Genomic DNA, 21,881 nt, shown 5'->3' with positions numbered 1-21,881 from the left:
GTTCCTCCCCAAACCCTCTAACACGGAGCTGGCCGGGTATGTTAGGCCAGGTACTGCTCTGCAGGTCAGGTCATCTTTCTGTCTCTCTCACCCCGTGTAGGCACGTCTGTGAGCACTGATCTGAAGATTTAGATTTGGGGAAGGGGAGGTCGGCCTAGGAGGCCTCATGAAGGCCTAAGCTGCAGATTCCAAACAAACTTTTCCCTGCGCTGAGGGTTAGGTACTAATAAAACAACACCTTGGCTCCCACTCTGCCTCTGGGCCTGTGTGTACATCTCCTCTGGGTACCCCACAGGGACGAGGATGATCACTGGAGGATGATTAGGGAATACCAGGATAATACCAAACAGTATTGCCAAATTAACACCCACCATCTCATCAGCTTGCATCAGGGTTTACATGTTTGCCAACACTGTGATAGTCATAAATATTTGCCAAGAGGGGTCAGACTCTTCAAATGGGCCTCTACAATTCCAAGCCAATTTCCATAGAGAAGAGTATGAGAAATCAGTGAATATTACAGGCCACAACTCCAACGAAAGAACCTCTAAGTAATGGCTATATTCCTGATGCTTCAAGTCTCCTCCTAACATGCTAGACTTATAAATTTGCCATGTTAACATGTCTGATAGATTGTCATTATTGAATGAATGAAATGAATGCACAGGGGCTTAGGGAAAACATTCCTATATGCCATCCAGTGTAATAATAATGACTACAATTGATTGTGAGAGGTTAGATTAAGGGATTTTTTCTTTCTTTCTTTCTTTCTTTATTTATTTTTGAGAAAGATCAGCCCTGAGCTAACACCTGCTGCCAACCCTCCTCTTTTTGCTGAGGAAGACTGGCCCTGAGCTAACATCCATGCCCATCTTCCTCTAGTATCTATGTGGGACGCCCACCACAGCATGGCTTTCCAAGCGGTGCCGTGTCTGCACCCGGGATCCAAACCTACGAACCCCAGGCTGCCGAAGCGGAACGTGCAAACTTAAGCACTGCGCCACTGGGCTGGCCCCTAAGGGATTTTTATTAATTTGGCATAATAGGGAAAACAAAATATATGCTTTCTGAGATACTACTTTAGAGACACTTTACCTAAAAGGAATCTAAAAACTCCACAGTGGATGGTGATGAACACCCCAGTTTAGAACCTCTAAGAGTGGTTTTATGTTTACAGCTACCACAGATTGTGAAGAAAAAGTAATCCTACCCACAAGATAAACCTTTTGAGATGTATATCAGCAGTTCACAAGCCAGGCTACACATGAGAACCTTCTGGAGAGCCTTTGGAAAAAAAAAAAAATGCTTGGCTTCCACTCCCAGAGACTGATGTGGTGGGTCTGGGGAGCACCAGGAATCTATATATTTTCCCAGGTGATTCTGATATACAGACACGTTTAGGAACCTGGTCTACAAGGACTGAATTATGACCGGTAACTCCAGAAACCCGGGTTTGCTCTGACAATCCCCAGCTCCTCACCTGATTTCTTATATCCACCAAAGGGCAGCTCCACTGGGCTGACATTATAGTTGTTAATGAAGCACATTCCAGCCTGAAGCTCAGCCACCACTCTGTGAGCACGCTGGATGTCCCTATGAAGAAAAAGAAAACTGCGTTGGTTATTCATAGTTTCTTTTGCTGCTACTTTAACAGGAAAAGTTAGACTGCCAGTTCTAAGGGTCTCAAAATATTGCCAAATTCTTATTTCTTCAAAATATGTTTTAAAATCTTGTGCCATCCAGGCAAAATAGATAAGAATTGGAGTTTTATAGTCTCATCCAAAAGCACCTATAAAGTAAGTAGCAGCAATACGGCGCCAAAACAATTCAATGGGGGAAAACAGTCTTTTCAACAAATAGTGCTAGAACAACTAAATATCCACATGCAAAAGAAGGAAGGAAGATCTTTCTCTTACACCACATACAGAAATGAACTCAAGCGGATCACAGACCTAAAACGTCAGAGTGAAAACCATACAACTCTTCGAAGAAAACAGGAATAAATCTTTATGACGTTGGGTTAGACAAACCTTCTGAGACATGACACCAAAAGTAACAGATAAGAGAAAAAATAGAATAATGAGACTTATCAAAATTAAAAAATTTTCTGCTGCAAATGAGGCTATCAAGAAAGTGAAAAGACAACTCACAGAAATGCAAATCAAAACTGAGAGACACCACTTCACACCCACAAGGACGGCTACAATCAAAAGGACAGACAGTAACAAGTGCTAGCTAGGATGTGGAGAAACTGGAACCCCCATACATGGCTGGCGGGAATGTAAAATGTGCTGCCACCTTGGAATGCGGTGTGGCAGCTCCTCAAAAAGTTAAGAAGAGTTACCACATGACCCAGCAATTCCACTCCCACTTATATACCCAGCAAAAATGAAACATATATCCTCATAAAAACTCATATACGGATGCTACGTATTCGTAATAGCCAAAAGGTAGAAACAACCCAAATGTCTATTAACAGGTGCACAAACAAAATGTTGTATTATTCATACAATGAAATATTACTCAGTAACAGGAAAGAATAAAGTACTGATACATACTACAACATAAATGAACCCTGAAAACATTATGCTAAGTGAAAGAAGCATCACAAAAGGTCACATACTGTACGATTCCATTTATACAAAATATTCAGAAGAGACAAATCTACAGAGACAGAAAGTAGATCAGTGACTGCCAGGGACTAGGGGGCGAAGAGAATGGGGAGTGAATGTTAATGTTCTTGGGATGATGAAAATGTTCTAAAATTAGATTTGGTGCCAGTAAATATACTAAAACCCACTGATTTGTACACTTTAAATGGGTGAATTGTACGGTACATGAATGATCCAAACAAAGCTGTTTAACAAAAAGCAACGCATACCGGAGCTACCCTCCTTTGCAATTGGCCTTTGTCTGTATTTCGGTCGCAAAGAAAGCAAAAGCAGAGACTTCACTCATTCAATCCTTAAATTTAAAAAGCACCTCCTCACAGGATTTTTAGGGCAGTGAAACTACTCTGTAAGATACTATAATGGTGGATGCATGTCATATATTTGTCCAAACCCACAGAATGTGCACCACTAAGACAGAGCCCTGAGATAAACTGAGGACTTTGGGTGGTGACGATGTGTCAATGTAGGTCACCAACTGTAACAAAGGTAGCACTCTGGTGGGGGATGTTGATAATGGGGAGGCTATGCATGTGTAGGGGCAGGGGGCATATGGGAAATCTTGGTACCTTCTCCTCAATTTTTCAGTGAACATAAAACTGCTCTGAAAAATAGTCTATCAAAAATAAAAAGCAGCTCCGCAATCTTTGAGAAGCTATGACATCAGGTCCTTAACGGAGCCTTGGGTCTTTCTTCCCAGGTTCCTGACCAAAAACTACAAAAAAATTTACCCTTATATATCACCAAGGAAGCAGCATAATCCCAAGTGTAAAGCAGTCTTAGAAAATGGCCTACTACAGCCAAAGACTAATCAAAGTTTACATATAATCGAGCAATCTGCAATCATTTTCAAAGAAATTTTGCTCGCAAGTCACTTTTTGCTTTTATGATAGTGGTTCAAGTTTACAAACAAAGATATTAATTACAGCATTACTTACAATAGTTAAAATCAGAAACAGCACCCTAAACATACAACAATAGATAAAAGATCTACATGTGTTACAATGCATTCCAGTTAGGAACTACTATAACGCCACTAACCATCATGTTTTTGAAGCATACTACCCAGTATTTACTTGCTTATAGGGTTCTAAATTCCTTGCCGTGTATGTTTTAAAAGGCTCCTAACCCAATACTTTACGTAGATCAGGATCTTATTCATCCAATGAATGAATGAAAAAAGACAGACTTTTCATCAATAAAGTTTACAGTTCAATTTAAACTCAGTAGCAGCATTCTCTGGACATGCAGGGCTAAGTACAAAATGCTATTTTGGCATCTTCTGACTTTACTGAAGCAAACAGAAAATGCTGATGAAAATGTAGTGAGGCAAACTCCAGTGAGAGAATAAGATCAATTAAACATCTAAGCAGTTACTGCAGCTCCATTTCTTCAGAGCTGCTTGGGGCATCCTTCCCCACGTACCTGGTGAAGACACCAGCAGCTAGTCCAAAAGAGGTATCATTGGCTCTCTCCAGAACCTCAGCTTCAGTGTCAAATGATAAAATGGACATAACTGGTCCAAAGATCTCTTCTTTCACACAGGTCATGTCATCTCTGCAATTAGCTGCAAACATTATAATAAAACCAAACATCAGTGAAGGAATTATTATTCCTGGCACTTGAAAACGTCTTCTTGTTCATGGTAAACAGTGAAATACAGAGCTTTACAGAAACGTCAATATGACATTGCTAGTGTGAATATAAATTGGAATATCTTTTCTGCATGGCAATTTAACAATAGCTATTAAAGAGCTGTAGTCTTTGTGTAATTCAAATCCACTTTTTTAAATTTATCATGAGGAAATATCTAATGGGGTGAACAAGGATGTATGTATAAGGATTTTCATCACAATATGACTTATAATAGTGAAAACCAGAAGCAACAAACTAAACATCCAAAATAAATGGAATGATCACATGAACTATCCACATCCCAATGGTGAACTTTTATGAAGCTTCTAAAAGTAATGTTTTTGAAGAAAATTTAATAAGTAAATGCTCATGATAAAACATTCACTGAAGAAGATACAAACTGTATAGGATATTGTCCCAATTTCTGTTAAAATGTTACACATGATTAATTTTTTTCTACTTTTCCACATGTTCTTAATAACTGTGATACGAATTAGAAACAATGCTATAAAAAAAGAAAATCCACTATATAAACACAAACCTAAATAATTGAAGGGGTGTTCACTTTATACGAAAATGTACTTAAGTTCCTTAAAGTGGCTAATTCCCTAAAATTATTTAATTCACACTTGACATTTTAAAATACCCATATCTAAAGAAGCTCTTATATCTAGATGTCTAATCCCGAGCCCCAGTAAGTCCCAAGAGAGTGGTGCATTTACTTGCATCGTAGCTGAAAGCTGAAAGCTTATGTCAGTGCTGGTAATCACCGCATGGAGTAAGACATGTTGCTTAAAAGTTGTGTTATACACGTAAACAACGTGGAGGCCGAAAAAAAGCTTGAGAACCCTACTCTAAATACCAGCTTTGGGGCCAGCCCCGTGGCCGAGTGGTTAAGTCCGCACGCTCTGCTTTGGCAACCAAGAGTTTCGCCAGTTCAGATCCTGGGCACAGACACGGCACTGCTCATCAGGCCATGCTGAGGCGGCGTCCCACACAGCACAACCAGAGGCACTCACAACTAGAATCTACAACTAGGTACTGGAGGGCTTTGGGGAGAAGAAGAAGGAGAAAAAAAAGATTGGCAACAGATGTTAGCTCAGATGCCAATATTTAAAAATAAATAAATAAATAAATATCAGCTTTATACTAGCCCAAAGTGTAAAAACCAACCACTCATACATCTACAAAGACGATGTCTAAAATCTCCTACGAGATGGATTAGAGCTGGTGTATACAAAGTAAGAATAGCACACTGGTCACCTGAGTGTTAACACTGCACTGTAGGGACACATAAACTATCTTCAAAGACATATTAAATAATTCTTGGATTGAGTTTAAGGATCGTTTATGATGTTCTAAGTCTTTGAAAAGTAGTAATCCACATCTAATTTTTAGGAAAATTGCTAGCCAGAATATTAAATTACCCAAGACAATTCATTACCCAATAGTCCCAGAAAATACTTTATCATCTTATGCAGGCTGATAATGCCATATGGCTGTGTGTGCAGTGAGTTCTTGGCTGGAGAGTCAAAGAGGTGAGGGGATAAGGTAGCAACTGACATATAACAACAGGAAGGGTTCCTGCCGGAAACGGCTCACTCACTATACTGTAGCCCCCAAATCTCAAGGAAACGAATCTAAAGATCTAGACTCTGGAGTCATTCTCAAACTTCAATGTGCATAAAAATAAACTGGGGACTTATTAAAATGCCGATATCTGGGTCCCACCGCCTGAGAGTTACATTCAGAGGTCTAGGGCAGGGACCAGGAATCTGCCATTTTAACAAGTTTTCCAAGTAATACTGATGCCCTGGACCACAAACCAGGCTTTCAGGCTCACTAGAATAAAGTTATGGTAGTTAGCTCCCTAATCTTTGCCTTGGTTCACAGCTTGTTTAAAAGTAAGTTTTTTTTCCTAATTGTAAAATACATGGTCTCTGTAGAAAATCTGTAATAATCAGAAATGCACAAAGTATAAAGAAAATCACCTTTAACCTCAGCATCCAGTGAAATCCACTATTAATATTATGATGCATACTCCATTCCTTCTTTTTCCTATGTGCATATTTGGTTTTTAATAGATTTACGATAATACCATATAATGATTGTTTGATCTATATTTTTATTTTAAAATATACTGTAAGCCTTTCTTACTCATCTAATAACTACAAGCTAATCCATGGTATGGATGTTAGGTTCGAGGCTTTTCAACATGAGCAAATCTCTCTTTGGCAAGGGCTAAAGGCCAACCCACATCAAATATCAGGTGTTGAAACTGATATGTCTATCACCGTAGGGACAAAAATCAGCTAAATCCATCTTCAAGATAAGGTGTAAGGAATTATACAACATAATTCAACCTATATATAGTTTTTTCTATAATAATCATTATTTTAATGTTTTAATAGTAATTATAATAATTTTATAATAGTTTAATTGTATAATTTAAAATAATTTATGGTTTTTAAGCCTATAAAACTACAATATCTTAGAGAGGTGCTAACATACATTATAAAACGATAGAGAAAAGCATGAGAATGACAATAACAACATCTAGAACAGTGGCCCCCCCGAGGTAGGAGGGAAGTAAATGGGTTTGAGGCCAGAAGGATGACCATATCCTTGATTGTTCAAACCAGGAGATATTTAAGATTGAAAGAAGGTGCTGAAAATTATTAAATTACATAATTTTAAAAAATATTAACATACTGTCTGACAAATTATTTTTTTATATTGATGACCTATAGTTCAAAGAAAAACACATTCTTTACCAACTTTCTTGAGAAATGAAATTCATTACTTTTTAATCAAACATGCACTTTCATTTTTTTGAGCTCTTCGCTTCCAGGACAAGAGGTGTACACTGAATAAGTCCCAGGCGAACTAACACCTATGGTCATCCAAGGAGGTGGGGACACACAGGAGGCTTCAAAGGTGATACCAAACTTCTACTTCTTAAATCTGGGTAGTGGGGACACACAGTTTGCCAACCCTCACTTTACACCATATACATAGTTTATAAAGACTCTTTTATATCTGACATTTAATTCAAACTGTTTAAAAGCAAACAAGGAGACATACTTAATATACAAGGTCTCATGTAATACCCATCCTTTAATTTGGGGTCTTCAGGTACATACAGGTCTCCACCACATAACACTTTAGCACCCTGTCAAAAAAGAAAAAAAAACATAAGAAAAATATGATGCATATTTTATATTAAACATACAACCCCCATGTGCATTTCTGAAATGTTAAGTGTGTCCTGGACAAATGTGTGTAGCAGTCCTCCCTTACCCCTGGTTTCACTTTCCTGGGTTTCAGTTACCCACAGTCAACTGAGGTCCAAAAATACTACATAGAAAATTCCAGAAATAAACAATTTCCTAAGTTTTAAATTGCATGCTGTTCTGAGTAGCGTGATGAAATCTTGCACAGTCCTGCTTCATCTCTCCCAGGACATGAATCATCCCCTTGTCCAGCGTATATGCCACCTGCTCCTCGTCACCAAGTAGCCCTCGGGGTTGTCAGATCAACTGTCACTGCATCATGGTGCTTGTGTTCAAGTTAACCCTTATTTTACTCAATAACAGCCCCAAAGCACAAAAGTAGTGATGCTGGCAATTTCGATATATCAAAGAGAAGCCAAGAAGCGCTTCCTTTAAGTGCAAAGATGAAAATGCTCGACTCCATAAAGAAAGAAAAAAATAACATGCTGACGTTGCTAAGATCTACAGTAAGAACGAGTCTTCTACCTGTGAAATTGTGAAAATGGAAAAACAAATTCGTGCTAGTTTTGCTGTCACATCTCAAGTATGAATGTATAGGAGAAAACTTAGTATACGTAGGGTTTGCTACTGTCCAGTTTCAGGCATCCACAGGGGTTCTCAGAACGTGTCCTCCATGGCTAAGGGGGAACTACTGTACTTAGTCTCTGCAGTGCAAGCGCAAAGCAGAACACTGCTCACGCCATGAAAGCCAAGTGCATATTAACATGAAAAGGGCACAGAGCAAGGAACTTAGGCAGAATTACCCACCTGCTCGCCCCACCCCACCTCCACTTGTTTCTCACCTGCTGCTTTGCCACTTTAACAAACCCGAGGACTCGCTCCAGGTGTGGCCGGTTGATCAGGGGACCCATCCTTGTATCTTCCAGAAGGGGATCTCCAATTTTTATCCTTTGGGTCTGTTTCACCACTTCCTCTGTAAACTTATCAAGAATTTCCTTTTGCACAAATACCCTTGTGCCATTACAACAAACCTAAAGGACAGACACAAATTTACACATAAGTAAGGAGGAAAAAAGGGAAGGGGGGAAAAGTGAGTGCCTTTAAAGTGACAGTATACTTCTTTAAAAAAAGTTCCATTTCTAAAAATTATCCCCATACTGAATAGGATCACATATGTAATTATGGACATAGCATCCTACAAGCGAAACTGTTTGCCTTTTGTGATAAAAGTTATATCTTTTTGTTTGTTTAAATTTTCTTAAGGCCATTAATAGATCAATATGACCCACAGGACTTCTCCTAGTTGCTCACATCAGCTGCTCACTTTGACTGTATATTTTAAGAGTAGGAAGTGAGAACAGGAGAGGAGTGAAAGAGTGAAAACAGATTAAAAACTGAGGGCTTGAGCCTAATAAAACCCCAAAGCATTTCGCAGTCAATGTATGTCTCTAAAATCACAAATTGTGACTATTTAGACCCTCCCATAGATATGAACATAAATACTGTTCAAATGCTATCAGAACAGCAGAATAGAAAAGGAAGTCCAGAAATGGATCCAAGTGCTCGTGGACGTTCAGTTTATGATTCAGGTAGAATCTCAAACCACTGGAACAAAGATGAACTAGTAATAAATGGTGCTAGAACAACTGGTGGGAAATCAGATACATATCTCACATCAAATACAAGAATAAACTCTAAATGTATCAGAAGTCTGAATATGGAATATGAAACCATACAACTACCAAAAGAAAATACAGGTGAATTCCTCTATAACCTAGGTGTAGTAAAAAGATTTTCTAAGTAGTACTGAAAATCTTGATGCAATGAAAGAAAAAGAATGATAAATTTGATAAAATAAAATTAAAAATCTTTTGCATAGCAAAAACAGCCTAAACAAAGCCAAGACAACTGACAAACTAGAAGGAAATATTTGCAATGTAACCACAGATAAAGGGTAGTATCACTAATATTTAAATAACTTATAAAAATTTAAGGAAAATCAAAACTAATAGTTTAATACACCAGAAAAGTGAACTTTACTATATATGAACAAGAAAAAAGAAACTTTAAAAAATTGAGGGAAATGACCGGATGTTGAATTTAAAAATGGACAAAAGTTACGGAAAATTTATGTACATACACACACATAAATGGTCCTTAAGCCTAAAAAAGATGCTCAATCTCATTCGTAATTAGAGAATTGAAATTAAAATTACAGTGAAATACCATTGCTTACCTCGTGAGGAAATAGGCATTCGTACATTGTTGGGAGGAACACAAACTGGTCCAACCCATTTGGAGGGGCATTTGGCGCTATCTTATAAAATTACATATGTACTCAACATCACTAATCATTAGGGAAATGCAAATCAAAACCACAATGAGATATCATTTCACATCCATTATGATGACTACCATCAAAAAACAGGAAATAGCAAATATTGGCAAGGATGTGGGGAAATTGGAACCCTTGGGCATTGCTGACGGGAATGCAAAATGGTGCAGCTGCTAGAAAACACTATGGCATTTTTTTAAAAACTTAAACACAGAATTACCATATTATCTAGCAATTCCACTTCTGGGTATATACCCCAAAGAAGTGAAAGCAGGGATTCAAACAGATATTTGTATGCCAATGTTCATAGCAGCATTATTCACAATAGCCAAAAGGTACAATAACCTAAAATGTCCACCGGCAGATGAATGGATAAAGAAAATGTAATATACACATACAATGGAATATTATCCAGTCTTAAAATGGAAGAAAATTCTGATACATGTTACAACATGGATGAACCTTAAAGACATTATGCTAAGTGAAATAAGCCAGACACAAAAGGACAAACACTATAATTCCACTTCTATGAGGTACCTAGAGTAGTCAAATTCATAGAGAAGGAAAGTAGAATGGTGGTTACCAGCGACTGGCAGGAAGGGGGAATGGGGTTCTTGTTTCATGAGCACCGAGTTTCAGTCTTGTAAGAGGAAGAGTTCTGGAGATGGATGGTAGTGATGGTTGCACAACAATGTGAATATACTTACTTACACTGAACTGTACACCTAAAAATGTTTAACACGGTCAATTTTATGTTATGTATATTTTACCACAAACCATAGCCACAAAAAGTTACATATGCATTTACCACTGCTAGGAATTTACTCTGAAAATATATCTCCAACAATACAAAAATTCACATGCACGAGGTTATTCACCACAGCACTGGTTTGTAATCACAAAATACTGGAAACAGCCTAAACACCCAAACAAAAGAGTAGTTGGATAAATTATACCAGCTGCACAAAGATTTACACTATGCAACTGTAAAAGAGAATGAAGACGTTTTCTTTGAAATGAAATGGAGTGATTGCCAGGATATATTAGGTGAAGAGAGCAAAGTGCAAACACGTGCCTCTAATAGCTATCTTTCATAAGAAAGAGGAGGAAATAGGAAATACACAAGTACCTGCTCATTTGTGTAAACAGAAACACAAGAAGGAAAATCGGAAACAACTTAGGCTGGCCACCTACAGGGGGTCGGCAGGAAGAGGGCAAAGAAGGAAGGAATGGGACCAAGGAAGAAGGAATGGGGAAAACTGCCATTTCTGTGCGCATTTTGGTAAAATTCTGACATTTAGAACCATGTTAGTATTTCACCTAATCAAAATAAATAAATTTTTTAAATATGCAAGGATGGGGGAAAATAAACCCCAAATGAAAGACATGTAGAAATAAATTTCTTATTTAAAATGAGTATCATAACCATATTGAAAGGGGTGGTGAAGGAAGACCCAACCCAATTAACTTTTGAATGCAGAATTTTAACTAGTCATTTGCCACGTTTCAGTCAATGACAGACCGCATATACCAGTAGTTCCCCTAAGATTAGTACCGTATCGCCTAGGTGTGTAGTAGGCTATACCATCTAGGTTTGCTTAAGTACACTCTGTGATGGTCGCACAAGAAAACCACCAAATTTCTCACAATGCATCCCCATCATCAAGCAATGCATGACTGTATACCCTCAGACTTAAGACAAAAAGCTCTGTAAAAAATTTTGAACTCTAATTAGAAGGTTTATTTTTCACAGTGGTGTAGGATCACAGATCTGAAACTATTATAAATGTTCTAGGACTGAGTAATTAAATAAATATATTGTGGATAATGGGAGCCAAATTTCTCACTGTCAGAAAAGGAAATTAGAAACATGGAACAGAAGAGGCTGAAATAAACCCTATAGTATTGGAAATATCTGTATGAACTTCAGGTTATAATACAGATAGATACAGAAATAGACCTGTGTGTGTGCGTGTGTGTGTGTTTACGTACATACACATATGCAAACATCTATTTCCTAGCTCTGCCCTCTGAGAGGGCCTAGAAGCAATGATAGCCCAGTAGCAACGAGTATACCTGGCACCCAGATCATGGTTTCTAAATACCGTTTACCACTAAACAGAACCAAGGCTCCTTAGAGAAATGGCTGACTCCACAGCTTGGCCAGGGAAAGCATAAGATGGGTCTAGAACACCTTACTATGCCAGAAAGTAAAGAAGTGCTAAAAACAAAATAATGAGAACATATCATAAGGTCACAGAAAGGGGCTCCCACTAGCTGAATCTGAAATTATTTGAGCATCAAAATAAATAACGATAGTAATGAGTTATAACCCACAGAATGAAGTAAGAATCCATGGGTCCATAATTCAATTCAAGAATCCACGATAAAGACAAATGAATAGGAAACAAACAGGGAGAAGGGAAAAGTATTTCTTACAACAGAACTAAATACATGTAGAAGGTATAACAGAATTGGAAAACCATCATTTGAAGACCACCATAATAAAAACTACCTCCAGCAAAAATCATCAAAGGGTGCTCAACCTAGTGGGTGAAAGTGGGATGAGGGACAGGATAGCCTTGCGCCATCTCCTACGTGACACTTATTAACTATAAAAGAAGAAACAGTAACTTTGCAGTGAAAACCCATCTTAAGCAAGCGATTAAAGTTAACAACACTGCTGAGAAGGACAAAACATCACTTTTTTGGTGTTTTTCTTGCCAAAAATATATAACTTGAATCTAATCAAGTGGAAACACCAGACAGACCCCAAATGAGGGACATCCCACAAAATAAATGGCCTGTAGTCTTCAAAAACGTCAAAGTCCCGAAAGATATGAATGACGGAAGAACTGTTCCAGACTTAAGGAGACATGACAACTAAATGTAATATGTCTTCCTGGATTAGATTTTGGATCAGAAAAAAAAGTTTTCTTTTACTAAAAGGACATTAGTCAAATAAAATGGCAAAATCTAAATAAGGGCTGTGGATTGAGTAATAGCACTATATTAAGTTATTGACTTTAGCAAGTGGACTGTGCTTATGTAAGAGATTGCACTCGTTTTTTGGAAATACATATAAATATTTTGAGGTTAGGGGTCTTATTCCTGCAACTTTCAAGCAGTTCAGAAAAAATTTAACATGCGTATGTACATCCAGACAGATAAAGAGAAGGACAAAGTGAATGTGATGAAATGTTAACATGTGAGGGACCTGGATCAAAGGTACACGGGAATTCTTCGTCCTGTTGGTGCAACTTTTCTGTAAGTCTGAAACCATTTCAAAATAAGAGACTTTCAAACGTGCTGTTGGCTGGAAGGGTGGAGATTCCTATGAAACCTCTCCCTGGGATAGGTACGTACCTCGCCTTGCGTGAGGAAGTTGGCCATCAGCGCCCCCTTCACAGCATTCTCCATATCACAGTCTGAGAAGATGATCAGTGGAGATTTGCCTCCAAGTTCCAAGGTAACAGGTTTGATTCCTTTCGCTGACATCTCCATGATCTTACAGAACAGCAACAAAAGCATTCAGAAGTTTGACACAAATGAGATCACATGCTGGGTAAACCAGACCCTGAACCTCCAAAGCCACCTTGAACTATGCATGACCTGCAGCCTTGTTCTTCTCAGTACACTTTGCCCTTTGCCTATTTAAAATATCCTTTTCCAGCACACTGAAGAGAATCCACAGAACTGCACTCGATGTTCTGAAGAGAGGGAATTCATTTTAAAATCACTGTCCATTCCCCTGACTGTCATGGGCAGAAACTCTTTTGAATTACTGCTCCTGTGTTCAAGGCTGATGGAGCTCAGAGCACACGTTAAGATCAAAACAATGAATCTGAAATAAGCTGAGAAAATACTCTTCTTTCTGAAGTGGCTGCTATAGATGAGGTAAGTCACCAGACAAGAGAAGTGGCAGCCCAGGCCCTGAGCTCTCAGACACAGGCAGCAGCTGATGACTTCTGTCACCAGCGGGCCTATCACCAGTCTGCTGTGCTCACCACCCTGAGTGTGTTCCCTTTTCCCGCTCCAGACCTTTGCCAATAATACCTAGGGCCCCTCCCAGTTCAAGTAGGTGAGATCAGAAGATAAGCCTCCAACAGACACTCTGGGCAGGCCTGACGCTGCCGTATCGAGATGCCATGTGTGTAAATTAATACTAGTTTTATCTTCACCTTCGTGCCAGTGGGCACACTTCCAGTGAAGGAGACTTTGGCCACATCGTGATGCTGACACAGAAACTGGCCTGTGGCAGCCCCTCCTTGCACCACGTTGAAGAGCCCAGGAGGCATGCCAGCCTCAGTATAGATTTCAGCCAGCAGCAAGACAGACACAGGTGTGAAGGGAGACGGCTTAAAGATCATGGCGTTACCTGCACAAACCCAAGACACAAACAGAGACTTTTTAAGACCGGTGATCCTCGGAGGACAGGACTAGAGGACAAGTCAAGAACAACTCCAACTGTTTCCTGTTCCCCCATCAAATCTGGGGCCAAAAATCTTATTAAGAAGTTAACATATCTTGTTTTTCCCACCTTTGTTTCTCTCATTAAACAGACCCCAAGGCACACACGTGCCCAGTCTTGACCACTGATACCCTAGACTTGCATGTCGGGGCCTTCCCCCAGATCAGTAATTTGGCACTTGCAAGAGCAGCATGAAGTAGGTACAATTAGTTCTATTTTACAAAACTTGAAACTGAAGATTGGAAAGGTTAACAATCTCAAGGAGAGTCCCCAGAACTAGTGACTTAATTAATTTCTCCTCTGTCACCCAGGAATACGCAGAAAGAAGAACAGGAAGTGGCAACAAGAAAAAAGCTGCATTTCAATACAATGTTATAATAGTAATGCTTTTTTAACCTTACAGTTTTTTCTGAGATATAATAAATCATCTTTTCCCACAGATTCTTCAGTTTAAATATTACGAGAAAACTCTTCAGGTCAATCAGCCAAAGCTTCTCTGATGGAAGCCTTGTTAATCATCTCTCTTAAGACACAAACGAAGCAGGAAGTTTATCTTCTGCTTTCCAAAAGAAGTCAAACTTCCGTGCTGCCTCTACAGAGAAATCCATGTCCAGAATCCTTGTCCAGAAAGGAAGAGAACTTTCAAGCAGCACAAATCTAATTTGATTTGACAGTGAAAAATAAGACGTCCAAGGGCTAGCCCATTGGGACAGTGGTTAGGTTCAGTGCACTCTGCTTCACCGGCCCAGGTTCACAGGTTTGGGTCCCAAGCACAGACCTACACCACTTATCAGCCATGCCATGGTGGCATCCCACATACAAAATAGAGGAAGACTGGCACAGATGTTAGCTGAGGGTGAATCTTCTACAAGCAAAAAACAAGAGGAAAATTGGCAATGGATGTTAGCTCAGGGCTAATCTTCCTCAGTAAAAAAAATAAATAAGACCGTCAATACCAAAATCAACTTTCTTTCTTTCCATAAACAAAAATAAATTAGATAAATAAAAATGGGAATATATAGACATGATCTGTGTGCATAACCTACAAGGTAAGCTTAATAAGGGGCAGGGCAGGAATGAACCCACGTCCTCTGAGGCTTTCTATGCCCAACACAGGCCCCTTCTGATGTGAAGTGTGGGTATGTGTGTGGACAAGTAAGGGGCAGAAAATGGGGAGAGAACAGACACTCACAAGTGGTGGAATAATTCATTCTTACCACAAGCTAAAGCTGGAGCAGACTTCCAGCAGGCAATCTGAAAGGGGTAGTTCCAGGCTCCTATTCCCACACACACGCCAAGTGGTTCTCTTCTGGTATAACCAAAGGATCCTCCTGGGAGCTGGATATGTTCGCCTAAAGGGGAAAGAGAGGAGTCAAGAAGGAGGCAGTACTGCTTTCTTAAGACTTCACCAACACCTGTACTCACCTGGCACTCCAGTCAGACCAGCCTCCTCGCTGCTCCCAGGACAGCGGGCTCACCTTATCTCCATTCTTTCATTCGTTTCATTCTTACACTGCTTCCGCACGTTCTCTCCACAAAAAGAATCCTTTCTAGCCTTCAAACCCATGTTCATCAACTTAATATAATTTTCCAAAAATCTACTGGGTGTCCAATAGACAACACAGATGAAATGAAATGGAAATGATGGGAGACAGCAGCAGAGTCTGAGGACCTTAAAACCTCAGACTTCTGGCTCCCCAAGCCCTCCTCTTGCTGTTAAACCATCCAACATGAACTGTGGTAAACTTCATAAACAGTAGATGAACATTTTTTTGCTAAATAGGTAAAACTAGTAAATACGATGCACTCGCTGATTCTTGCAAGAACTGGTTTTTCAACAACTTGATCTAAAGCTCAGGTACCAGGCTAGGTGCTTTATATACATTATCTCATTGAAGCCTTATGATAATCAAGGAGACAGGGATTACTATCTCCATTAAACAAGGAAAGATAAAGTAATTCCCAGTGTCACCCAAGGAGAGAGTGATGAACCTACAATTTTAATCCAGACCTGTCTTAAACCCAAATCTTTACCCTGTGCCATTAGGCTCTGCTCTTCTGCCTTCTCGTCAGCTGGTCACAGAGGGCCAGGTGAGGGCTTACCAGCCATGGATGCAGCCAAGCCTGCATAGTACTCCAGGGACTGCCAGGAAATGTCAATGTCGAAGCGGGCCTCGAAGATGGACTTGCCATTGTTGATGGTCTCCACCTTGGCAATTTCATCCCTCCGTTCCTTGGGGTAAAACCGAAGACTAGATTTAAGACACGTTACCACACACCTCAACACATTCACCACTCAAACAGAACACATGGCCCAATTTTAAAAACTGAAACAGCTTGCACTTTAAATGAAAATAAAAGAAATGGTAGTGTTACATTTGGAAGAGAGATAAAAGCTCTTGCTAAATAGCAGCCCTGTTCTCCCCCTCAAGTTAACTGTCAAAGATTTAAGACCAATACCTCATTTCAAGGTCAGTTAGAAAAGGAATGTTTTGAGAAATGATTATTATGTATGTATACGTCTATAAATATGTATACATACGTGCACATATGTTTGCATGTATAGAGAAACAGAGAATAGTCCTTAGGAAAATTATACAGAGTAACCAAACACACAATTGGCATCTAAGAGATTATATTCACACACGGCTTTAATTCACCCAAAGAAAGGCAGCACGTTAAAGTCATACATATAATTATTTTCTAGTGCTCAGTACTCATCTATTCTCTTCTCAAATATTGTTTCCAGTTGTAGCCCACACAACTTAGAGAAGCTCGAGATGATCCAAGGATAAACTTTAGAAAGGTTTGAGGAGCCAACTCCATGGCCGAGTGGTTAAGTTCACACGCTCCGCTACGGCGGCCCAGGGTTCGGATCCTGGGCGCGGACATGGCACCGCTCATCAGGCCACGTTGAGGCAGCGTCCCCCATCCCACAACTAGAAGGACCTGCAACTAAGATATACAACTATGTATGGGAGGGTTTGGGGAGATAAAGCAGAAAAAAACAAAAAAAAAGATGGGCAACAGTTGTTAGCTCAGGTGCCAATCTTTAAAAAAAGCTAAGTAGGGGCCAGCCCTGTGGCCAAGTGGTTAAGTTTGCGCGCTCCACTGCAGCGGCCTGGGATTTTGCGAGTTTGAATCCTGGGCGTGGACATAGCACTATTCATCAAGCCATGCTGAGGCAGCATCCCACATGCCGCAACTAGAAGAACCTGCAACTAAGATATACAGCTAGGTATAGGCAGGCCCCAAAGAATTTACTTCTAAAAGAAAAAGTTAGTAAGTTCTAAATAAATTACTAAGTAGACATGTTCCTTCAGAAGAGATAATTTGTCCACATTCAAACATAGTCTAGGGGCCGCCCTGGTGGCGCAGTGGTTAAGTTCACATGTTCCACTTCTCAGCAGCCCAGGGTTTGCTGGTTCAGATCCCAGGTGTGGACATGGCACCGCTTGGCACGCCATGCTGTGGTAGACGTCCCACATATAAAGTAGAGGAAGATGGGCACAGATGTTAGCTCAGGGCCAGTCTTCCTCAGCAAAAACAGGAGGATTGGCAGTAGTTTGCTCAGGGCTAATCTTCCTCAAACAAACCAAAAAAAAAAAGCCACATGGTTTAAATCAAATTGTCTTTTAAACCAACAATTCACTTTCTCTTCCCCTGATTCTATACTCACCAAAACAATCTTTTTTTTTTTCCTGAGGAAGATTTGCCCTGAGCTAACATCTGTTGCTAATCTTCCTCTATTTTGTATGTAGGCCACTGCCACAGAACAACCACTGATAGACAAGTGGTGTAGGTCCGCACGGTCAAAGTGGAGTGCACCAAACCTAACACTAGGCCACCGGGGCTGGCCCAAAACAACCTCTTAACACTTAACTTGTTTCCCAGTTACACTGATACTGGAAAAAGGGTACCTAGGGGGTAAACAGGCATCAGTTCTTAAACCAGGTATAAATTATTCCCCATTCTTGAGTTCGTTGAGTATGATTAACATGAAACATTCTTCCAAAAGCAGGATCAACCATGAGCAGCTTAAACTTCCTTTCTAGAATGCAAGAGGCCAACTAGAGCCCAAGAGGAAGTCAGTTCTGGTTCCCTAGTCGGCATGAAGAAACTGACGGAACAGTACACTCCATTTTCAACACATGAAGAAATATTAAACTGGCAAAAGTGAAACGCTGTTGGCTTCTGCGTTAGTACAAGATGAACAGATAGGAAGTAACCTGTGACTATTGCTGCAAAGCCTTGTAATATTTACTAAGAATAGGAAGCTTTATTCTCTTGAGATTTTTTTTTAAAGATTGGCACCTGAGCTAACATCTGTTGCCAATCTTTTTTTTTTTTTCCTTCTTCTCCCCAAGCCTCCTCAGTACATAGTTCTACATTCTATTTGTGAGCTCCTCTGGCCGTGCTATGTGGGACGCCGCCTCAGTATGGCCTGATGAGTGGTGCCATGTCCACGCCCAGGATCCGAACTGGAGAAACCCCAGGCCATGAGCAGAGCAGGCAAACTTAACCACTCAGCCTCAGGAATGGCCCCTTGAGATTTTTTTTTTGGTAAACAATGGACAGGCAATCAGCTTTGAAGACTGTTTCAAGGTTTCGACTCGCAGCGAAAATTCAATTTACTGGTTGGCCACTTGAGATTTTTCCCTGTCTTATTCCATCATCCTCTACCCTCAGAAAAGGTTATTTCTAAAAGTCCATTGTGAGATCTTTTGATATACCATATAAGGATCACCAAAAAAACGTCCCTGACAAAGATTAACAAGGAGTCCCACTTGGATAGTTTAGATCTACTAAAGTCTCTACTAACACTTAATATTGCTTTAGGGAAAATGGGATTCCTTTACCCTCCTGGAATTAAGAGGGCAGAGCAAGAAGGGGAATCACAAAATAAGATTGTCCCCCATAACCACACAGAGCTACACGTATCTCTTGGGACACGTGTGCCTTGTATCTAACACTGTCCTCCTCTAAACCACCCTGCTTCAGAACACAACCGGACAGGCGTCCATTGGGATGAAAGACAAGAAACAAAGGGCAGGTGCCTGGCCTTTCTCCTCCACTTTACATCTCTCAGCAGGCCGTGTTGAGCTTTTATAAGACCGCCGTATGAGCAAAGAAACACTCATCAGAATCCTGACAAGCCCAAGCCCCCGCCTGCTTCAGGAGCCGGAGCTCAGCAAAAAAGTCACAGGCTTCGAAGGCGAACAGACCAGCTCTTCCACTTACTAGTGATACGACCTTAGACAAGCCACTGAACCTTTCTGAGTCTGTTTCCTCACTTGTTACTAAGTTAAATAACAGCTACATTTCAAGATGTTTTTGATATTTAAATACAATCATGCATAAAAGCACCTTGCACATCATAGAAATTTTTTTATAAAGGTAACCCATTTCTGTTCAGTACTAACTGTATAAAGCCTTGCATCTGCTTACAAGCAAGGGACAAGCTTTTGTTTCACCTTTGATAACCTCACAACCAGTTCTAGCATCCTTCACTCTGGTCTCCCCACCATCCTGGAGTGTGCTACACATTCTCCTTACATCTAACTCATTTTCCCCTTCTCTCTCAGAAGGGGAAAGTGCTAACGGGAGGAAAATAGGGGCAAGAATTGTTTTACAGGAGTAATGCTAAATTTCAGCAAAGGTGAAAGGTTATCAATTATAGTCTAAGGCTCACACGCAACATAATAGATGGAGATTTCAGAAACAAAGAAAGGGAGAGACGGAGGAATAAAGAAAGGAAGACAGGCAGGTAGGCCATTTGCTCAGGGACATTAAGAGTGTAAAGGGGAAAGAAGGCAATAAACCAATAATAACAACACAGCCTATTAAATGCGACAGACATAAGTCCAAGAGGCAAGAGAAACAAAGGAACAGCACCAGACTCAGCCTAGGGAGGTGAGGGAAAGTCCTCTAGGGATGATGAAGCTGGAGAAGCTCTCCAAGGAGTACCGCATCACAGCAAGTACAAAAGCATGGGATGTGAGAATACACACACGGCAGAGGAAGAACGACCACTGGGGCTCGTTGTATGTGAAGAGGAGAAGGAAATGAGGCTGGAGAAACAAGGGTTGATCCAGAGGACCTAATGGGCCATGTAAGGAGGGGAGGGCCATCGGAAGTTTTAGCCAAGGAGGGCCACGATCAAACGTGCACTTTTAGGAAGATCCCTCTGGTGGTGGGGTAAAAGATGGACTGATCCGGGGTAGGGCTGAAGCAGGTGCATAATCTACACACACGACCTTTTCTTTTATTTGAACAGTGCTGTCATAGTTTTAAATAAGATCTTCTCTCTCCTTTTAAGCCAAATGATAGCTACTCTCATAAGGAGACCCCAACTGAGGAATGATTGGGGCCTGTCAATAAGATCTCTATAATATGATAAAAGTACCAAAAGATTCAAAGTAAAAGGGGGAACATAAGATCAGGGAACATACAAAAAATATATATATTCATTTTCTCTAAGAATCAATGGGCTTGCAGCAAAGGCGGAGGAATAGGGACCAGATTTACTCTCCACCTTAAGCAACTGAAAACATCAGACAAAATACAGCAAACAACAATTTTCAGACACTGGACGTGAGGCAGCTCAGGTCAGTGATCCTTGAGGGGGAAACCAACAACACAGCTTACTGCCTGGAAAGGTCACAGAGCAGGGAAGAAGCCTTAGGTGGGGCCCAACAGACACCTCAAGTTGAGGAGACAGGTTGGGAGTTCGGGACGATATGATGGCAACAGTCTGCAAGGCTGAGTACGGGAGAGAGGAGAGCTGCACAGAAAGAGAACCCCAGAGATGTGCACAGTCCTCCACAATGATCAATGTGAGGAAACTACCCAAGGCCAGCAAAAGAACTAACCAATAAAGACAGTGAAAAAAATCCCCAGAACTCACACGGGGCCAGGAATAGTTCGTGTTCCCACTAGCCAGGGAGAGAGAAACCTCACTAATACACAGAGCATTGGGTTAAGTATTCAGGAGGGTACTCAGTAGTGGGGAAAAATTAGCTGCTCTGGTCACACCTAACAAAGCGTAAAATCAAGCCTTGCAAGGATTGAACTGATTCCAAGTAACTTCACCGTATCCCAGAACACAGCTCAAGAATATTTTTTAAAGTACAAGGATATTCAGCAACCAACAACATAAAATTCACAAGGTCTAACAGATGGCCAATAAACACATGAAAACATGTCCAACATCACTAATCATCAGGGAAATGCAAATCAAAACTACACTAAGATACCACCTTATGCCTGTTAAAAGGGCTATAATCACTAAGACTAAAAATAACAAATGTTGGAGAGGGTGTGGAGAAAAGGGAACTCTCTCACACTGCTGGTGGGAATGCAAACTGGTGCAGCCACTGTGGAAAACAGTATGGAGAGTCCTCAAAAAACTAGAAATAGAACCACCACATGACCCAGCTATCCCACTACTGGGTATCTACCCAAACAATGTGAAATCAACCATCCAAAGTAACACATGACCCCTGTGTTCACTGCAGCACTATTCACAATAGCCAAGA

The 21,881-nt window shown here is 40.4% G+C and overlaps 1 protein-coding gene across 2 annotated transcripts in view; it reads right to left on the bottom strand.

Moving 5' to 3' along the window:
- ALDH9A1 (aldehyde dehydrogenase 9 family member A1) overlaps positions 1 to 21,881 on the bottom strand; it is a 28,487-nt gene that overhangs the window by 1,462 nt on the left and 5,144 nt on the right. For both annotated transcript variants that reach the window (XM_001492799.6, XM_023640803.2), the window contains exons 3-10: positions 16,447 to 16,576; positions 15,561 to 15,695; positions 14,054 to 14,250; positions 13,239 to 13,379; positions 8,380 to 8,568; positions 7,389 to 7,476; positions 4,095 to 4,236; positions 1,481 to 1,593 (exon numbers count right to left, since the gene is read on the bottom strand). In XM_001492799.6, coding sequence (XP_001492849.2) covers positions 1,481 to 1,593; positions 4,095 to 4,236; positions 7,389 to 7,476; positions 8,380 to 8,568; positions 13,239 to 13,379; positions 14,054 to 14,250; positions 15,561 to 15,695; positions 16,447 to 16,576 — 1,135 coding nt within the window. The remainder of the gene's footprint in view (positions 1 to 1,480; positions 1,594 to 4,094; positions 4,237 to 7,388; positions 7,477 to 8,379; positions 8,569 to 13,238; positions 13,380 to 14,053; positions 14,251 to 15,560; positions 15,696 to 16,446; positions 16,577 to 21,881) is intronic.

The sequence above is a fragment of the Equus caballus genome, chromosome 5 (assembly GCF_041296265.1).
Source record: "Equus caballus isolate H_3958 breed thoroughbred chromosome 5, TB-T2T, whole genome shotgun sequence".
NCBI classification, from domain to species: Eukaryota; Metazoa; Chordata; class Mammalia; order Perissodactyla; family Equidae; genus Equus; species Equus caballus.
The sequence above is the reverse complement of the archived record's forward strand: the minus strand, read 5'-3'. Positions and strand labels throughout refer to the sequence as shown.